The sequence below is a fragment of the Pterocles gutturalis genome, unplaced genomic scaffold, assembly GCF_000699245.1.
Source record: "Pterocles gutturalis isolate BGI_N339 unplaced genomic scaffold, ASM69924v1 scaffold2118, whole genome shotgun sequence".
Classification (NCBI taxonomy): Eukaryota; Metazoa; Chordata; class Aves; order Pterocliformes; family Pteroclidae; genus Pterocles; species Pterocles gutturalis.
In genome coordinates this window covers 38,955-59,000 of record NW_010122898.1, presented here as the reverse complement: position 1 = coordinate 59,000, position 20,046 = coordinate 38,955, and the positions used below count along the sequence as shown (strand labels likewise).

Here is a 20,046-nt window from a genome sequence, read left to right as displayed (position 1 = left end):
GGACAAATGTGTAAAGCCCTTGGAATTACCACTAGGTGAGATCCAAGTCCACCAGGATCAGAAAACAGCTGGGAGATTCTGGCAGTACATGCACGTGGCAAGTGTGAATGTGCAAGCTTGCTGAACACCTGCCTGTCTTCTGAGATCTCCGCTCAAGGAAGAATTGACTGCAAGAATTGCTCACACGAGCATAAGCAGATCCGCTACAGTTAAGTACATGGATGCTGCGAAGAAGACATCTAAATATAAAAACATCTCATGGTAAAAATCATGGTACAGATTTTTTGGGGTAATCCAGACCTCTAGCATGGCTTAGTCAGTGTAACAGAGCCAGATGCTAAAGGCAGGATTTTTCTGATAAAATATAGTCGTCTACAGTATAAAAATGTATAGCTGAGATAGTCACCCTTACTTCCATGTACATCCATAGAGAAAAAAAAAAGTCATCATCTGCTCTCCTTGGAGGATGAAAGAAATTATATCTCAGGCTCTACCTATTAGACATCCAGAGCTACAAAATGAGCAAGGTGACTTGTTCATTTGTACTGCAGATGCATTTGGAGGCATCAACACTTAATTAGATGAATCCCATGCTACATGTACGCGACCCAGGAAACTGCCATTCAGCGTCTGACTAACTCCTGTGCTGTTCCTTCCTAGCCCCAGGGTTGGGAACAGGTCGATAGAGTCAGAATGGGAAAAAACTAAAGTGAAAAAGGGTGCATATGCATCAGCAGTGAGCTTTATCAATTCTTATCAGGCAGAAGAGGCTTGAGGGCAGCCATTGAGGGCTGCTGACAACTAGAAGAGGGTCCAACAAGAACTGAGGCAGCTCTATGTTAGAACAGGGACAAAACCTCAAACAAAGGAGACTGGAAACACCGGTGTAAGAAATAGCCTCGCTCCACTGCCTGGAGAAGTTGGGTATGAAGTAATCACTCTTTTCTGTTTTGTCTTTGGCTTTCATTATTTCACTTTATCACTTTAATTCTGTCTCCAGAGCAAAGGAGTCAGATTCTGGCACCTGCTGAGATTTCATTTTCATCAAATTCCCTTTTTCATTCAGGGTGTAGGTGATGGTTGAAGAGGGATGGACACACAGAGACAGCACACGCTCCATATTTCTTCTTATATAAAGGCTCGTGAAGAATTTAAAACATTTAAGAGGAAGGAGCCATCATAAAACCCATGGAAAAAAACAAACAGCAAACCTCAAGGCAATCATTGTCTCTGAAGCATTGTAGGCATTGCACAGCAGCAGAATGAGGGAAAAGAGTGCTGTGAAGAATAAAACAGTAATGAGCGTAACATCTGGGCATGAGAGGTAGAGGGGGAGGGAAAGGGGAAAACATCAGAGCACTGAGAAGTCAGGGCTGGCTGCTTTCCATAATACAGTGCCAACCTTGCTCTCCAAGACCTTTACTTGCAGTTGCAGCATCAACATTGTGCTTGTGTTGGACCTCACCCAGAGGAGCTCTGGGGAAGCAGTTAGTTTAAGTCTGGGTTCACAGGCACTGAACACAGCAAGGGGGCAAAGCAAAGGCAGGAGAGTTGAATTACTGCAAAATGTAGGAACCCATAAGATGTTCTTCCTCTTTGGACTTCAAAGTGCGTTGCTCTCCATGCAGTACTTTTAGGCAGGAGAAATATCAGAGCAGAAGACAAGGTCTCTAATGAGGAGCAGAGAACCTACTATTGCTATTATTATTTCTTACACCATGTAAACACCTTAGAATAGGATCTGTGACATTACTGTTCTAGATATTATAGGGGTACAAAGACTGTTCATGTTCCAGATTCAAGTTTTATATGTGAGCATCTGACTTTGTGTCACCTGCAGCAGAAAAACGTGGAGGTACCTTGCTTACAGAAGTTGCAGTAGTTCAGCAGATTTCAAGGATTTTTTTTAAGCCACAATAAGCTGAACATGTGCTTGAGCCTCTACAGACTCCCTAAAAACTCACAATCCCATTTCATACCCTGCAGCCCCTCTGAAGAGAAAGAAATCCTCAGAAAATTTATATATTGAATTGTTGTATGGAAATTTGCATGCTGAAGTAGTCAAAGGGGGAAAGAGGCAGTTTTGTGCTTCTCCTTACTCTTGAATAAACAGAAGTTTACTCACCAGCCAGGAGGGATTTCTTCCTTCTTTGAGCTGTTTCTGACAAGCAAGGGAGTTATGTCCTATATTTCTCCTTCTTTGAAGAAAACAAGCTAAGAACGTATTTCTCCACTACCTGCCATCATTAGTAAGTCTTAGTCCTGCAGATGACTAACAAAAAAAACCAAATGTTGGGCAATTTTCACTTCTCCCAAGTGACAAATAGGTTGCCTGCAGCAGGTGAGAATTGAGAGGAATGAACACACTGCACATAGGACTATTGAATTTATGGGCAGTTACTACCTCTTCAGGGAGCATCCCAATGAAACTTCTCCAAATTATGTTTGATAATTCAGCCTGAAAGCCAGGTACAGCTGTGGAGAGTAGTGCTCTGTTCCACTAACAGACCAGGAGTAAAAGTGCTTTTGGAGCAAACAGATACCGGTGGTATTTTCTCAGATGCTGTGGAGGGTGAAGCCATCATGGGTGGAGTATCCCGTGTTGATACACCTCATTAGCAGGCAGAAATAAGGTGTTACTCAAAGCAGTTGGTAGTATCTCAATGACATTGAGCAACACTAAAGAAGGTGGTAGAGCTGTGTTGATGTCCCATCCTTCAACCACAGAGATAAGGACTTGTTGGGAATGAGGGTGGCAAGAAACAAGCATCACATAATGAAAGTTTAGTCCAGAAGGTTAGGATTTTAAAGGGGAATAGTATAGACTCAGAAGTGAAATGAAATATATGTAAAATAATTTTTAAAAGATAGAGAGCAAGGGTTATTCTGGATCTGAGTGATAAAGAACAAACTAGCTGGTGAAATGGTCTCTTCAACTTGGGAAAATCAATGAATTCTTGAATCCAAATAATAGTCATTGCATAATCATAAGAAGCAGGGCTCATGGTCAGCTTCTGACATCATTCTGGGGGTAGGGGAGGAGAAAGGGATTTTTTCCCTTTTGACCTTACTTATGCCACTTCTGGGCCAGGGAAGAATTGGGAAACTCTTTGATAAAGCACAAAGTGGGTCTCGAAACACATCCCTGGGGCTGAAATGAATTGCCCGAAGCACTTACTTTCCTCAGTTTTCAAACCACTCAGCTCATTTGCCCAAAGCTGGGAAGCGGAACAAAAATGCGCTTATGCATAAAATGAATAGCAGGACTCTGATGGAAATGCTCCTAGCAGCTAAAACGCAGAAACGGCTTGCTTCAGAGGATGCTCTGGTGACACAAATTGCTGCATCCTGCCCTCCCTTGCTTCTGGGCTAAAATAGGTGGAGAGGAAAAGGGAACAGAAATCTCCTGCCTTTTATCACACACGCAATATGTTTTATCTGCTTTTCTCTGCAGTTTTACCAATTCTAGTCACAGCAGAAGCAGTTTGGACAGGACTCAGAAAACAGACCCTGATTTCCAATTAGTTTCTTTGTCACTCTCTGCCCTTCTCTCCCTGGTGCTGGCCATAGGCAGCTCCTGCTGCAGTCAGTGGGAAATGAGACAGGATATTAAACTATTAATTTCTTCTTTGCTTGCTGCCTCAGTTTCTTATCTCAGCAATAGCACAAGCACTCTTTATCAAGATCACGGTCGTCACAATGTTAATCCCTATAACAGTCTTCAGATTATATGAGGAATAGGCACAAATTATTACTGAACTGGTGAGGGGGAATGAGCTGTTACAGAATGGACTGGTGACACTCTTATGTCCAGTCCCCAGTAGCTGTTGCCACCTGCACCAGTACAAGATATAAACACTACCAAGACCTTTCCAGGCACACTGTTTCTTTTCTTTTTTTTTTTTTTTCTTTTTTTTTTTTCCCCCTTTTCTGATTAATTTTGTAGAGATATGTCACTACATCACCTAAAGCACAGAAACCAATTCCTGACCTCTGACAACAACAAGCAACTGTTCTGGTACGTCCCATCAATTGATTTTTTTTCCTTATAATGTTTCTCTAAGCTCATTCAGCTGCAGTGACCGCACCTCTTACCGTAAGACGTTTGCATTGACATTGCCAGAAACCCCTGCAGACATGACAGGAAAGGTTTAGAAACCATCAGTTCAATGTCCATGATCTATCCCAAGCGGAAACTCACCTGGAGAAGAGTCATTGAGAGGGTTCAGGGCAGCTGCCCTCCGGATCTTCTCCAGACAGGTCTCTTGCTCCTTTTTAATGATGCAGTTGGAATGGGTTGCTGTAACCTGAAATGTGGGGGGAAAATGTGGAAAAAGGACAATTACAAACTTAAAATAACTGGTGAGTTTATGATGAAACACTGTTAAGTTTTGAGGTCTCATTCCAAAAGAAAAAGAAATAATAACATCCCTAGAACATAAGAGAAAACTGTAACAAACTTCTTTCCTTTTTTGTTTTTTTTTGTTTTTTTTTTTTCCCCTGGAGGCTGAAGGACAAACTCTAGAATTATAATGCTCATAACTTGTTTGGGGTTTTTGTGCTGTCCCCCTGTTGAAATATAATTTCTAATGTGTTCACTTTATTATATTTCTTCCTCTTGTAAGGCTGAAGAAAAAGTACCTTTCTCTCAGTCTTTCACCCTGTCCATTCCTTAATGTTTCCTTATTCCTTTATTCACAGAGAATACCAGACAACGTTCTTGCCAAAACAGAATGCAATGCCAATTACACTGAGATGACTCAATCCAAATATTTTCTTTTTTTTTTTTTTTTTTTTCTTCTTTTATCCTACCTTTAGGGCTCTAAGGCAGTCCACTACAAGGAAAGAAGTGGAGGTTGAAAAAAAAAAAAAAAGAGATAAATGAAGCTATAACAAGAACACTGCAGCCAACAGAATGCAGGTAATCCCAAAGCAGCAACAAAATAAGAATGAGACCCATGTCCAGAAATCAACACAAGATTTCATTCCTGTTGCAGAAAGCGGCCAGGGAATATCAATTCAAGGGTAATACAGTCTGAGTTTCATTAGATCAATTTATAGGGACACTCCTAAGGTTCAAATCACACTTGGTGAAAAGCACGAAGGAAATCAGAGCACTGGTTGAAGATGGGACAGGTCACCCTGGTTCTCTGAAAGAAATTTTGCTGTTTCACGTTTCCCATCCCATGTCCTTCACTCTTGACGATGGAGACCTACAGAGGAAGTAGAGTGATTTACAGAAGTGGTCTGTGTTCCCTTAACTGCTAAGAAGGAACGAGCAAGCAGGGAACGCGATATATGAATTCAATCGACTTCATTTTATTTCTGCGCCTTATCTGCACAATTCACCTTTACTCCCCTCACATCCCAATAGAGGGAATACCATGAACAGTTGGGGTCACTAAGGCATCAAACTGCCACCACACACCGATACGCACCTACAGTAAATCCCAAGGCACGTGTAATCCTGCTCTGGTGGTGCTTGGTGGTGTGCTTTGGTGTGTGCCAGGAGGCAGGGAGCCATCCACCTCAAGGCCAGGCTGGATGAGGCTTTGGGCAACCTGGGCTAGTGGGAGGTGTCCCTGCCCATGGCAGGGGGGTGGAACTGGATGGTCTTTAAGGTGTCTTCCAACCCAAACCATTCCGTGATTCTGAGATTTCCACACTTTTGCCATTGTAACAGTTACAAGCCTTTGCCCCTATTTCAAAGACAGAGAGAATTTCCTAACCAACCTCTGCTTTACTCACCATTTGTAGGAACTGACAATGCTCCAGTTTCATCTCCAAGATGCCAGTAGTAAATTTCAGCTATTTTCCCCACGGGATATACCAGACATAACCATATTAGATTTGTTTATCTTCAAAACAAACACTGTTCTGTTCTAAGGGCTCTCAAGGGCTTGGGGAATATATATTGTCACTGATCTCTGGCATCTACCAAGAACACAAGTGCTTTTGCTACATCATCCCCTAAAATGCACCAAACTTTGAGGAAATTGCATTGGTTGCTATTAAAGTTCTTAAAATATGTTTTAAAAAGACAAAAGAGAAATAGCGAGTAATTCAGGTTTCTGTTGCTTATACTGGTTCTCTACCCACAGCTGCCCAGGTCTGAAAGGAGAGTCCAGGGGTTGTTTCAGTACATGAATGTGGCAGTTTCTATACTGTTCAGCATGTGTAGATTAGAAAAGCTGTCTAATCATCATCATCACCACCATCATCATCTACAGTATTACTATAAAGACAATAATATTGTATAATTATATTATTATGTACAATATTATATACGTTTTATACATACAATTTTATACACTATATATTATGCAATGTTATGTATTATGAACTATAGAAAAATATTAATAATGCATTATTAAAATAATAATATATTTACAAAAGCAGGAAATTAGTAAGCAAAAGGAAAAGTTTTGCATGCATTGTTAACCTGAAGAACACTCTTCAGCTTGATATTGTGGCTGTTAAATATTATAGGAGTTCAAAACATGTATATATGTATGCATGTATGTATGCAAAGCCCATCAAACCCACCATGCCCAACTTTTGATATCCTATGGGGTAATCCTAGACCTTTAAGAAGGTTTAGATTCCATCTATAGCAAAAGGATGATAGAGTGTGATTTATTTTTTTGTCTTCTTTAGTAACAGGTAAATCAAAGCCAGGACTTGATTGATTATAAAGAAAACCTGAGGTTAAAATCTCAGATTTTATTGTTTTCCTTGCAGACAGGTACATCTAGTCAGATGTATCTGACTAAACTGACTAAATTGAGTCAATACTATCTGAGTAGCTCTGGCTCAGGAGGTGTTTGAGATGCAGACTGCTGGGCACACAGAGAGCAGTGGAGAGATGCTGCACCCATCCCTGCAGCCTTCCTTAAGCTTTCCCTATTGGCAGGATATTTTGATGGGACTTCCAATAACCACCTTTATGCTGTTATGTAGCACTCTTCATCAGCAGACTTAAAAAAAAAATAAATTTTGGAGAGTATGGAAATTGAGACAGAAAAAAAAAAAAAAAAAAAAGGAGGAAATGGTAACCTCAGCACTAGAGGAGAGAAGAGAAGCTGTCATCTCCACTATCAATGCCTTATCTGAGAAAATAAAACCAGGTTTGGATTGTTTATAATGGAAGATTTCTCTGCTGAATGCGGAGAGGCATTAATGTTATCATGCTTCCCTGAAAGGATCCACGTGTTTCATGTTTCCCCATTAACCATGTGCTGGTAGAACCTTTAATCTGTTGAGTCAGTCTCCAACAACTGAACAGCAGAGCACAATTCAGACAGAAGTGTAAGCTTGAACTTCACGGCCTCCTGATTTCATTTCTTTTTGCCTCAAGGACATCTGCAATTTCCTGAGCTCAGTAGAGACAGCCTGGTTTCAGTTTCCCAGAAGATATCAGTGATATGTGCAGTTAAAGAATATTTTGACACATACTAGAAAAATCAAGAAACCAAGTTGATAGTGCGTGAAATTTGCTTCTTTTTAAAAAATTATTAGTCTCAATGGAGTTAAGGAGTTAGACTCACACCAATTTTGAAAAGGCATATGTTTGTATAGGTACAAATATAGTAAATACAATCAATGTCTGTTTAGCTCAGAGAGAATACAAAAAGGGGAAAGCAGCTAGCTAAGACAGTACAGATGTGTAACAAATCCAGAGCTTTCATTTTTCTTCATTTATTTGTATTAAGGTGGCCACCACAGAGACAACCCAGCACGTGCTGTGCATAATTTGTAGTACTTAACTCTTTGTTGTTCCCTTGACATTATGGTGATATTAATAATAATCATGTTGTTATGTTACAACCTACACGTATTCACTCACACGTACTCTCGAGGTGCTGCTTTGTGGTGAACTGTTCCATTAACAAAACCGTTGTTAGTACATAAACCTGAGCAGAGAACACATCTGTACTGCTTCCGCACCTGCCCTAGCTATATGTGTATATCAGATTATCAAATTTTAGAGTCATGTGTTTAAGCAAGGCATGGCTCAAAAATAAGGATGCTCCAGGGAAGAAACCACATGGAGGGAATTGTGCAGATCAAAAGGGTACCATACACTTCCCTGCTCTTGGAAAGAAACACTTGTTGACAGGTTATTCCAGGTGGAAATTTAAATAAGTTTTCCTTCTCCTTGTTTTGGTTCAAACAGATGAAGCATTTGGAGCAGGGCAGGTGAAGGTAATTTTGAGAACTACTTCTTCCTTTCCCCAACATTTCTATACTGCAAAGGCAACAAAGCACAAAGCAAGGCTGTGAGTAGGCATCTGAGAGCAGGACTGGATGGCGCTAAGAAGATGCTACCCAACCACTTCTACTAAGGAACAAGTGACGTGAACCTGAACACCATGCTTGGGTAGCTGTCCTGACATACAGCTATACCCAAAGTCTAAGCACAGATGTTTATACCATTTGATACGCCTTAGGGTATCTCACTTGACCTCCAGTTGCTCCTGGCTACGTGAGCCTTTATGTTTGCCCTTTGTCAGGATATTTTGAACACTGTAGGTTATCTCTAATGGCAAAAGACATTCATGTTTCAGCACTTAAATGAGTTCCTCCTTATATCAAGTGAGTATAGGTCTTCTCAGAGGAAAAACAGGACATTCTGTATGAAGGGGACATTATCCTTGTGCCATGTTCATGGTCACTGATAAAGATTTGTGCATAGGAGAGAAGGTGGGGTGGCTGGAAGAATCTGGACATTTTCTAACACACTAAAGCTGGGGATTGAAAGAGGTCTCAGTGTTATGCAAACTAATCATCCTGTGGGCCAACAGTGCAGAACAGTCTAGCCAGGAAACCTGAACTGTCTTTACATACAGTCATTCAAACAATACTATTCTGCTCATTTTACTCTCTGTAAGAATATTCACAATTGCTTTAAAACATGATTTCACTACACAAGCTAATTCAGTGGTGAGAAAAGTGACCAATATTCTTGAGAAACTCCAGAATTAGGAAATATGCTTTGAAGTCATAGTAAAGATGTGATAGCGAGCTGTGCAATTCGCTTGGCATTGTCATTTCTACAAAGACCTGATCAAATACAGCAATTCGGTCCTATTAGCTGTTCTCTCCTCTTCTGCATTTCTGCACTATGCCTGTAAAGTCCTGATTCTTTTCTTTGCAAAGTGAATGAGAATATTTCCACTCCATCCACAACCTGTTATATCAAGTGACATGACTATAAGAAGAGAGGTAAAGAACTACAGATAAGAAAAAACAAAGAAACAACAACAAAAAAACATTCATTAAATCCCTCATGGAGAGCCTCTTACATCAACACAGAGATGCAATTATGTCTGATTCATCTTTTGTCTAAGTGTTGTCTCCAAAGTAATGCAAGAGAGGAGTTTAATCCACTAGGTGTATTAGACCACACAATTCATAATGAATTACACCTTTTACTAGTTTTACTATGACTTTCAGTTTTAAAATTTAGCTTACAAATTGATACATTATGATGTGAGCATTGCATAAAGAAGCTTACTTTGTCATGAAAACAACACTATTAGATTTAATCCCTGTTCTCATTAAGCAGTGGTTCAACTGTTCAAAGCAGGGTCGAGACTTGTAAAACATTGTGTTAAAAATAGAGGTATTTGGGAAGGAGCTCTGATTGTCTCGATTTTTTCAGAACTGATTTACATCATTACTGGTACCCTCAACACTGGCTTGGCACTCAACCAAATTATTGTCTCCAGGAAGGTCTTACCTTGTTCCTTGATGGCTTTTTTGCCTGCCTGTGTAAATGGCACCCAAACTACTGTAATTTCAAAACACTTCAGACTAAGCGAAAGGGTAAAGCGATTAGAAACTTATTCAAACCAAGGCACAACTATACAATCTGCAGCACCGTTTTGACACCATGCTTTAAGCAAATTGTGCAGAAAAAAACCCCACAAACAGAAAAAAAAAAAAAAAAAGGCATTGATCCCTTTCAAACTGGGTTACATGAATTTAAGATGTGGTTACCCTCTGACACTGATGGCTCCTGGAGAGATGCATGTCTCACTACAGATTAGAAAATAACAGCAGCATAATCACTCAGTGGATATCTTCTGAAAAGGTAATTCTGGACAACAGATGTGTTACGCAACATGGGGTAAACCTATTTTTCAGTTTGCCTTAACTGGCTTTTTATCTTGGAGATCAACTGAAAAACCTTTCTTTGAGCATGATGAGGTGTTCTCAGTATAGAGGATGACTTCCATGGGAACGGACATCTTGAGTTAAACCAAAGTATACTTTTATCCTACCTCTAATCACAGGCAATACCAAGCAATGCTTCTCAAAGCCTTGTACTGGCAGGATGCAACCACTCACTGGAAAAATGTTTCAAAATCTTGCTAGACCCAATGTGCTTGAGGTGAAACTAAAGGTTCAACAGCCCTTTCTGATTGCTTTCCCCCACTGTTCCTCAGACTTCCTTCTCCAAAGGTAAAGCTCCTAGAAGTACAACTCCCAATAACACACCCTAGATGTCTTCCTCTTTCGTTCCTGGGAGGTCAGCCCAGGCCTGAAAAGCTGACAGTCTCCCGCCAACATTGCAGAGTCCAGAGCTCTACCAACAGAGCTTCAGTCCCTCACACGTTTGCCTTCCCCCAGATATCCTTGCCTCTGGTGGCTGCAAGACCACGGCAACTATCTGTGACACATCTTCAGAGAGAATCATGAAATCACTAGGATAGTTGAGGTCGGATGGGACCTCCAGAAATCTCCAGGTCAACCTCCCACTCAAAGCAGCACCAGCAGTGGGATCAGATCAGGTTTCTCATGGCTTTTTCCATCTGGGTTTTGGAAACTTCCAAGAATGGAGACTGCACAACCTCTCTGTGCAACTTACTCCAGTGTTCACCTATCCTCGGAGTAAACTTTATATCCAGTATGAACCTCACTTGTTTAACTTACACTCATAGTCCATTGTCTCCTGCCATGTACCACAATGAAGAGTCTGGTTCTTTCTTCTTGACGATCTCCTTGTAGGTACCGTAAGGTTGCTGTTAGATTGTCTCAAATGTTTCTCTCCCTCCACCAGCTAAACAAGCTGATTTTCCTCATCCTCTCCTCACAGACCATCTTGGTTGTCCCTCCTCTGAACTTGCTTCAGTTGATTGACATCTTTGTATATTGAGGAGCCTAAAACTGGATGTAATATTCTAGAAGTGGTCTAGCAAGTGCTAAGTACAGGGGGATAATCACCTCCCTGGAGCTACTGGCTAAGGTCATATTAACACAACTCTTTTGAACTTAATCTGTTTTCCTCAAGACCTACGTAAAGTATGCAGTGTCTAGGCTACCAAGTAGCCTTGAATGGTTTGTCACACTTAAAAAAACCTCTTGTTGAGCTTCACTGAAGGCTGAGGGAGTCTGTGCTAACCTACGAGTTCTCTCACTGCAGGGACGTTGGGAAACCGAGCAGCTTTTAGGAGTTCTGCATTTGTCATGCTGCCAGATGCCACATTCATTTGCAAGGCAAGTTCTTGTTATTACTCGTTATTATTTGCCCATTTGTACTTCGTTACATTTAAACAAAACCCTGAAGAGAAAAGATCTTAGACAGGAAATTTGTTTTGTGCAGGCTCCCAGCAAGTTCAATAGAAACCCCATCTGAGTCACACTTGGAACAGAAACGCATGATGAACAGCTACAGCGGGCTGCAGAAACACTTTCTACACACACACATATACCCTACCCAAGGGAGAAAGCTTTAATTAATCTACTAATTCAATTAAAGCTATTTGCCCTCAACTATCACCCACATTCCTCCCTTTCACTCCTCCCCACAGGCGGCTCCAGCAAGTGGGTCGTGCTACAGCTCTCACTTTAATATTCTCCAAAGAGGCTTTGGGACTGGGGAGAATAGTGAAGAATGGAGGCAAAGAGCTCATTACAACAGTGGTAATGAGAAGTACTCAAGCTCATTCTCAATTTCCCTCCTCCTTTCATTGCTAAGAGACATTGTGTCAAAGTGGAGGGGAAAAAAAACCAAACCAAAAAACAACACAACCAAAAAACCCACTTAAATCCCACAAGGAATCAAATGTCTGCACAAAAGATTGTGCCTAGAGTAGCTTTATCAACAAATCCTTCTTTCCCCTTCACACCTCTGGAGGGTTTCCCCACTATTCCACTGTAAAAACTCAAGGAGGGGAATAAAGTACATATTCATGAAGGAAAGAAGGAGGCAGCCTGAATGGCGTGTCGGAGCACCAACACGAGAGCAGCCAGCGTGGAACTCTGCAGAGGGAGTTAGAAAGGAAGAGAGGAGATGTAGGAAAACTTCTTAATGATGATCAGTGAGGCTGTACGCAAAAAAAACCATCCTGAACAACAGCAAATTACCAGAGAAAGAGAAGAGTCACCTTAAGAAGTATTTAAGGCCAGCTTTGGTTGTCCTTGGGCTATGAGCGCTGCCTGGGAGGCAAGTACAGCAGTGGCTGTAAGGAGAGCCCCAGTCTTGTTCCTCCTCAGTCCCAACTTATGGCTGTGAAGAACATGATGGAGCTGTGTTTTCCCATGTGTTGACCACAGTCATGGCCATTTAACATTGATACAAACACTATAAAATATTGTACTGCTCAGCTGAGGAACTGAGGGGTCATTCAAGTAATCCAGTTCAGGGGTAAGGAAAGTCTCTACTCTGCTTACAGCTGTCTGTAGGAGATATTTCACTATTTTTGGAATAAAAATTTTAAAACATAATGCAGTCTGCTTCCGGGAGTGGGGAAGTTCAGATACATGAACATATTGCTGCAGGATGACAAAAGATATTAAAACACCTGAGTTTTCCACATGATAGAAAGTTCCAAAGTTTGCCCATATAAAGTTATTAACCACTGTAATCCTTCAGCCTGAGTTTATACCACAGAGAATGACACTAATGCTGCTTTTATTAGGTGATCTAATAAAATGAGGTTCTTATTATGGTTGTCTGCCTAATGGTGGGTACCTTCTCTCTGTATTTAGGACTGCGTCAATGCCGTGCTGCTGAGAAGCACCAGAAGACACTCCTCTCACAGTGAGTTAATGGTTTGGATGCTCAGTATTGGTCAATATTTATGCTCTAAGTTATCTGGGTGAAAAACATTGTATGGAGAGAGACTTGCAGTGTCAATGCTTGTTTCTTACTAGTAACAAAAATGAGAGTCCAAGGATGAGGCTTTGAGCAACCTGGGCTAGTGGCAGGTGACCCTGCCCATGGCAGGGGGTTGGAACTCTATGATCTTTAAGGTCTCTTCCAACCCAAAACACTCTACCAACCTAAACCATTCTATGACTCTATGATTCTATCAAAGAGAAGCACATACCCAGACTTATTATCAGCAGGGACCCATGTATTAGTCACAATAAAAGAATAGTATTCAGACAGCAGTAATTGACATTTTCACAGCAGCTTGAGAGATACGGAAACACAATCACACACAATTCCTTTCTTTAATCACAGGAACTGAACTCTAAAACATCTTAGATGAGGTGTGACATGTAGTGGGATTTTCTTTCTACACACTGTAAAAAATCCAGACCCATCAACCCAAATACATTTTCTGAGGAGCTGAGAGCAGCAGCTAGATGGAAGCAGAGATAGGAACCACCAACAAGTGATGAAATCTCCAGTCCACGTCATGCACTGCGCAGGATATTCAGCAATGGTTCCTACTGACCGTGGGCCAGCTACAGCCTTCTTACACCCCAGTAAATCTTACCTGGTAGAAGCCAACCATGAACACTCCTGCTTTTTTTTTTTTTTTTTTTTTTTCTTCACATTGCTGTGGGATAGGCTCCCCAAAAGTGAAGATGGTATTTTGGAAGGGCAACACACTGTATAAAAGGTTTAGTTTAGGCTGGCATGGAACAATGTATTTGAGACCAGTTCTAGCTACTGGTGTGTTAGACATACATCTTCCTCTTTCTCCTTCCTGAAGTTTCCTTTTTTTTTTTTTTTCATTCTTTCCTAATATTTTATGTGCCAATGTAATTATTTACCAGTTGCTGTATCAATAATACTCTGCCATTATAAACCCTAACTCAAAGTTCTTATGAACTATGATGTCAGAATGCTACTGTCTCTGGCAAAGAGTGGGATTCCTATCCCTGTGTGACATCCAAGTGCTTTGTTTCACATGGTGTAAGAACAGATAAGGTGCTCAGAGACTGCCCATGAGACACCCACGTGGGCAGGAGATAGGTGGGACCCAGACCCTGCTCTGCTAACTGAACATAAAACGCACGCAACAATGAATTTATTGCACATGCAATGTTCATGAGGCATTCTTAGAAAATCCTACCAGTGACTGCACTGTATTTCATGAGCTGAACCTCAAGCAGGTTTCAAGAAGATCATAAATATGATGTGTTACAAAATAACATTGCAAAATTACTAGAAAACAACACAACAAAATACAGTGCCAGATTGCACACCCTATCTCAAATTCCTATTTTACTCTCATATCACTGCAGGATATGATCTGATTTAAGGAGGGACAACACGCAGTGATAGGGATGGTCTTCTTCTAAGAACAGATCTCCCCCTTAAAGGGTGACTTCATTCCAAATAAACCTGCAGGACTTGGATGCGTTTCAGCCCCTGACAGATCAGTGAGACAGGTCTCACTTTCAGAGTCTTGTCATGACCCAGATTCTGCTCCAGCATTTTCTGCTCTACTGCTATGCAGAAATTTGCTCCGATAAGGGATATCTGACTGAATACGGATAGATTCAGGATGCATTTTATTATTTTCATGGTACATCTCCTGTCGTTCTCAGCTCCAACAAAATGCAGCAGGCGTCTAAGGTGTTAAGGCAGTCACCTCAGCTGGCAGGTACAAGGGCATTCTTGATGCAGAACATCAGGGGCTCTCTCCAAGGGTAACAGATGCTTCAGCTGTGCTGCTTGCAGCTGACTGCAATGCGCAGACTTTTAGGACTCAGAATCTTTTGCATATTTAAACAAGAGACCATTTTTCAGTGTCACAAAAAAAGAAAAAGAAAAAAAAAAAAAAGGGCTTCAGAGGCCAAGCATACATGTTTACTTCTCTACGCTAAAGATACGAAGTGCCGGCCAACATGTTTAAACTTTTCCTCCCAGACTGAATTTGCTAAATAGGTGTAAGAGCCAATATACTGGAATTCTGGAGAAAGGTGCAAGGGTTCTGCTGGGGTATTTATGCATGTTGTATTAAATAGGGTCCTTGTATGTCAACTGAGAGAGACTAAAGTTATGTATTTGGTCTTGAAAATGCTGGATCCTACTTCATTGGTGACTATGACTACGCCACAGCCTCACTCATACCTGGTTCTGAAATCTTCAGCCATCCTAGATTCCCAATGTGTCTTGATGTGTCTTGACGAAGTATGCGTCCCAGCAATACAAGCCAAATTTTGTCTCTATAGCAGTGGTGGCTGGTGAGAGCCACACAATATAGACAAAAAGACCTCAGAGGAGAGGACGTGCTTTGCCTGACAACCATGAATTCATGCCAGTGTCCTTCCCTCGACTGTTGTTCTTCATAAGCCAAAAGCCTTGGAAAAGGTTGTTGCTCAGGTCCAGATGAATTTCCCCACATGAATGCCCACCCAGGATCTGAAGTAACCAGAATTTCTCCATATTATTTCAGCTCTCTACTCATATCCTTTCCTCCCGATAAGTTATTTTCTCTTCTGTTAATGTATTTCCAGTTACAGAAAGAAAACTCAGCTCCACCATGAGCACTGTTTTTACTCTGCAGGGAGTTCAGGCCCTTATTGCCCATCCTACAGCCATATATGTGTGAAGCAATAAAGATGTGAGATAGAATAAAGATGTGTGAAGCATTTCCTCTAAGGCAAATGGCCTAAATTTTCGTAGCTCCCCTTGTTTCTAAACTGTAGCATGACTTACACAACAAAAAGAGGGCTACCTCTGGGCAACCTGGGCCAGTGTCTCACCATCCTCACAGTAAAGAATTTCTTCCTAATATCCAATCTAAATCTCCCCTCTTTCAGTTTAAAGCCCTTACCTCTTGTCCTATTGCTACATGCCATTGGAAAATGTCCCCCCCATCTCTCCTGCAGCCCCCTTTCAGCACTGGAAGGTGCTGGAAGGTCTCCCCGGAGCCTTCTCTTCTCCAGGCTGCACACCCCCAACTCTCTCAGCCTGTCCTCGCACGGGAGCTGCTCCAGCCCTTGGACCATCATCGTGGCCTCCTCTGAACTTTCTCCAACAGGTCCAGGTCTTTCTTTCCTGTGCTGAGGACCCCAGAGCTGGATGCAGCACTGCAGGGGGGTCTCAGGAGAGTGGAGCAGAGGGGGAGAATCACCTCCCTTGACCTGCTGGTCACGCTGCTGGTGATGCAGCCCAGGCCACGGTTGGTTTCTGGGCTGCCAGCGCACACTGCTGGGTCATGTTGAGCTTTTCATCTACCAGCACCCCCAAGTCCTTCTCCTCAGAGCTGCTCTCTATCCACTCTCCACCCAGCCTGTGTTTGTGCCTGGGATTGCCCCGACCCATGTGCAGGATGTTTTAATTTGATGCAGATTGAAGTTAATCGAAAGAAGGTTTTATTTTCCATGGAGAAAGGTAGGGTTAGAAAAGGGGACAGCTACTTTGGACTGCTTTGGTTTCCCTGCTCTCAGGAGAAAACAATAACATATGTAAATATTGTATGTTCGCTACACACCAAAGAGGGAGAAAGAGAAGAGATTTCTCTGCCATGAGAGCAAATGGCTGTCATACTTAAGAAAAACAGAGACTTGTAAGCGAAATTGGAACCTATTTTACATTGTCCCTCATAGATTTTTCTGGGTGACTCCAATATATGTTAACTGTTATTTATTTGATCCTCAAGTGAATCCTCCTGTGATTTTTTTTTTTTTTGTTACATTACATTAAACTCAGGATTTCATTCTCCCGTAATTTTGACAGTGTCATTTCACAATGGCTTCTGCCAGCTTCTGCAGCTGTTTAGTGTTTGTTTTTTTTTTTTTCCCAAAGCCACGAACACAGCTGGAAGGTTGCCACTTCACATTGCTCTACATCCAAAAGCCTCCCTTTATAAGCAGTGCCATGTAGGTGGACCTGACCTTGGTACAGGATGACCTGCCCCTCGAATACTAATTGTCACCCGCAAGGTGTTATTTTAGATTTCATTAACAGAGATATAGGAAAAATCCAGAGACACAAAAGGGAAAAGAAGTTGAATTTCTATCTTTGTGTCCTGTAATTAAATATCTGCTGAATTAATGTTGTAACTAATAGGTCACAGTGTGAAAACCAAAGCAAAATAAACCTTATCATTTCTGGTCCCCATCTACTCCTTTAATTCACAGAAAAATCCCTAAAACATTAAAATGCAGCTAGTAAACCATTGGATAAATAGAACAAATAAGGTCCTATGAAGTGCAGAAGGAATGTCAAGGCAAACATGAAGGCGCTGATCAGATGAAGATTTACACGGGACTTCACAGCGGTGTTAGAAAATCAGGAGACACCGTGCCATGCCCTGGCCATCCCCACCTGTGCTTTTCCAGTGCCGTCCCAGCAGCTATGCCATGCACTGTCAGTAGACATACATGGACTTTAGGGGTGAGAAAAAGTTAGATACCAGGTCATGTACAATAAAACACGAAAGAAAAGTCAGACAGATGCTTGACCTTCAGTTGAGTACAATGAACTGATGAAATAATGTCAAGTTTCACTCGGAGACGACTATTTTGTTTATGGTTTGAGCTGCAAAAAGGATGGACTAGAGAACCCAATGTTTTTTCTTCTGGTTAGCTGAAGATACGGATCTCAGAATTTCTGAAGGCCAGGTGTCTCACAGAGCTCCTTAACCCTGGAACAGATTCCAGCTCACCAGCACATGCTTCTCCATAGTGCCACACTGAGATTAAGAAAACTTCTCATAATTCATATATCTGCCTTTGTCACCACCACTCTAACACTTGAGCACACCTTAGCATTAAGAGGATTTATGTTTTCCACACCTTTTAGAGATGGGGCAGTGCAACTGACTTTGTTTGACACAGAGAGAACTGAGGAACAAGAAGCTTGAGCACGGCTCAAATCGAGCACCAATCTGGCACAATACGAATATTTGATCTCCAAGCTCTCATGCCTTAAGTTGCTGCTCTAATTGCCAGTGATCCTGAATTGCAAGATACCTGAATTAGCTGTTAGATTTAAAAAAATAATAAAATAATGATGCTGATGAGTTTTGTGAGCAGTAGCACAAGGCTTTAGCCGTTGATCGCATGGATTAGTGTCTCCTAAACTAGTTCCTGTTTGGATACTCTGCTGTCTAACAAGGCTTGAGCTTATAACGAAGTTCATTTTTCTGCACGGAACATACAAAATCACCGTCTTTGCCTAAACATTCATATGAAACTGTTAGAAAATGAATTTGTCTGAGAATGTGGTCCTTCTGGCAAATATAGCTGAAACCACCCATAGCATTCAGGACTTGGGGGTAGATAGGTGACCTGGAGGAATGGAAAAATAAATACATAGATGTGATCACATTAGTCTGCTTTCCTTAGGGTATCAAAGGCCCTTCAGCATCTTACAGCCCGTTCCCACTGATGTAGACTGCCTGTAGGAAATTCCTGGTTCTCCCACAGCTTCTCTGAAGACGGAGCATGCAATTCCTGGTTCTCCCACAGCCACAGTCAGTTATAGGATTAGTAGTAACTTCATAATTTTCGACATCGAATCTTTTAGACTGAAAACAAGCAGTGAGATTCAACAGTTATTTTAAATTAGCATACAGTCGGTGTTTCGGCATGAGTTCAGAATTAAGAGACAACACGTGATGGCCAGAAAGATTTAGATTTTGCACATCTGCGTTGCTGGAAGAGGTACTAAAATGAACTAGCTTAGCCTGTAATTGCATGAGAATTTAGTTTCTATTGCAACGCAAAAATGTCATCTATTTTTAAATGTTTTTTTAAGTAATGGAACAAGTTATAATCAAACTGGCTAATAGAGATATGATCACTAAAATCAGCTCAGCCAGAGGGCAGTGAGAAAAAATAATATGTTCATATCTGTGAGAAAGTAAACATAAATTTATACCCTTGAGCTCCAGCATATCTGTAATCTTATCCAATATGAATTTTGCATTATCAGTTATCTGGCAAGCCCTTAGTAAACAAGAAAGCCAAAATAAAGTTCCAAAACAGTTTTATGTCAAAATACGTAACATGTTCTGATGTGGCTATTAGCTAAGAATAATTTAAAAAAAAAAAAAAATCTCTGTACTGTCCCTTCCCAAATCTACAAATACCAGAAACTCAAATTATTGACAAACTGGTTTAGGAGTCTTCAAACAACCAAATCAACAGCCTACATTTAGCCTAAATAATATCTGAATAACTCACTTTGGCCATAGATGCTGAGTCAGAGAGAAATTGTGGGACCAAAAGCATCTGAAAAGAGTATATAAAACTTAAAGTGTTTTTCTGTCTCAATCTCTTGGAGAATTAGTATGAATTTTACACTCCAAAAGGAGCCTCCTGAGCAATGTTTGACAGAAAAGGACGTCACATAAATGTGTTATCAGGAAGGCCAGGAACAGTAAAAAATTTTATCACTTTGCAATCCTTATTGAAATTTTTCACCATAAATGTACATATGTAGAGGATATTGGAGCAGTGAGTGTAGCCACAGAGCACGTACAAAGGTTAGGAAACCATTAAACCCACCAACCAACACAAAAGAAATCTGGATGAAAAACATTCATTAAGACTATTTTCCCTCAGGAGACAATATGATTAAGTTTGCAGTCTAAACTGTATCAATAGAAAAAATATCTTTCAGTTTTTTCCTTTTTAAAAAGGGGAAGGAGGGCTATAAAGTGTACCCTTTCCATACGATAAGTCTTGTTTGAAGACAATATTTATGTAGAAATGTTATTTTCTACCTCAAAAAAAGGAAAAGTGGTTGTTGAAATTGTGATTAATTTTTTTGAACTTTGCTAGCAGTAATAATTATATCAAAGTACCATAAACTATTTTTTAAATGTTAAACTGTTATTATGTAGG

At 40.9% G+C, this 20,046-nt stretch overlaps 1 protein-coding gene across 1 annotated transcript in view; it reads right to left on the bottom strand.

Moving 5' to 3' along the window:
* Nucleotides 1–20,046, bottom strand: part of ADCYAP1R1 (adenylate cyclase activating polypeptide 1 (pituitary) receptor type I) — a 101,905-nt gene that overhangs the window by 74,484 nt on the left and 7,375 nt on the right. The window contains exon 2 of the mRNA XM_010077686.1: nt 4,202–4,307. Within this exon, the coding sequence (XP_010075988.1) occupies nt 4,202–4,307 (106 nt within the window). The remainder of the gene's footprint in view (nt 1–4,201; nt 4,308–20,046) is intronic.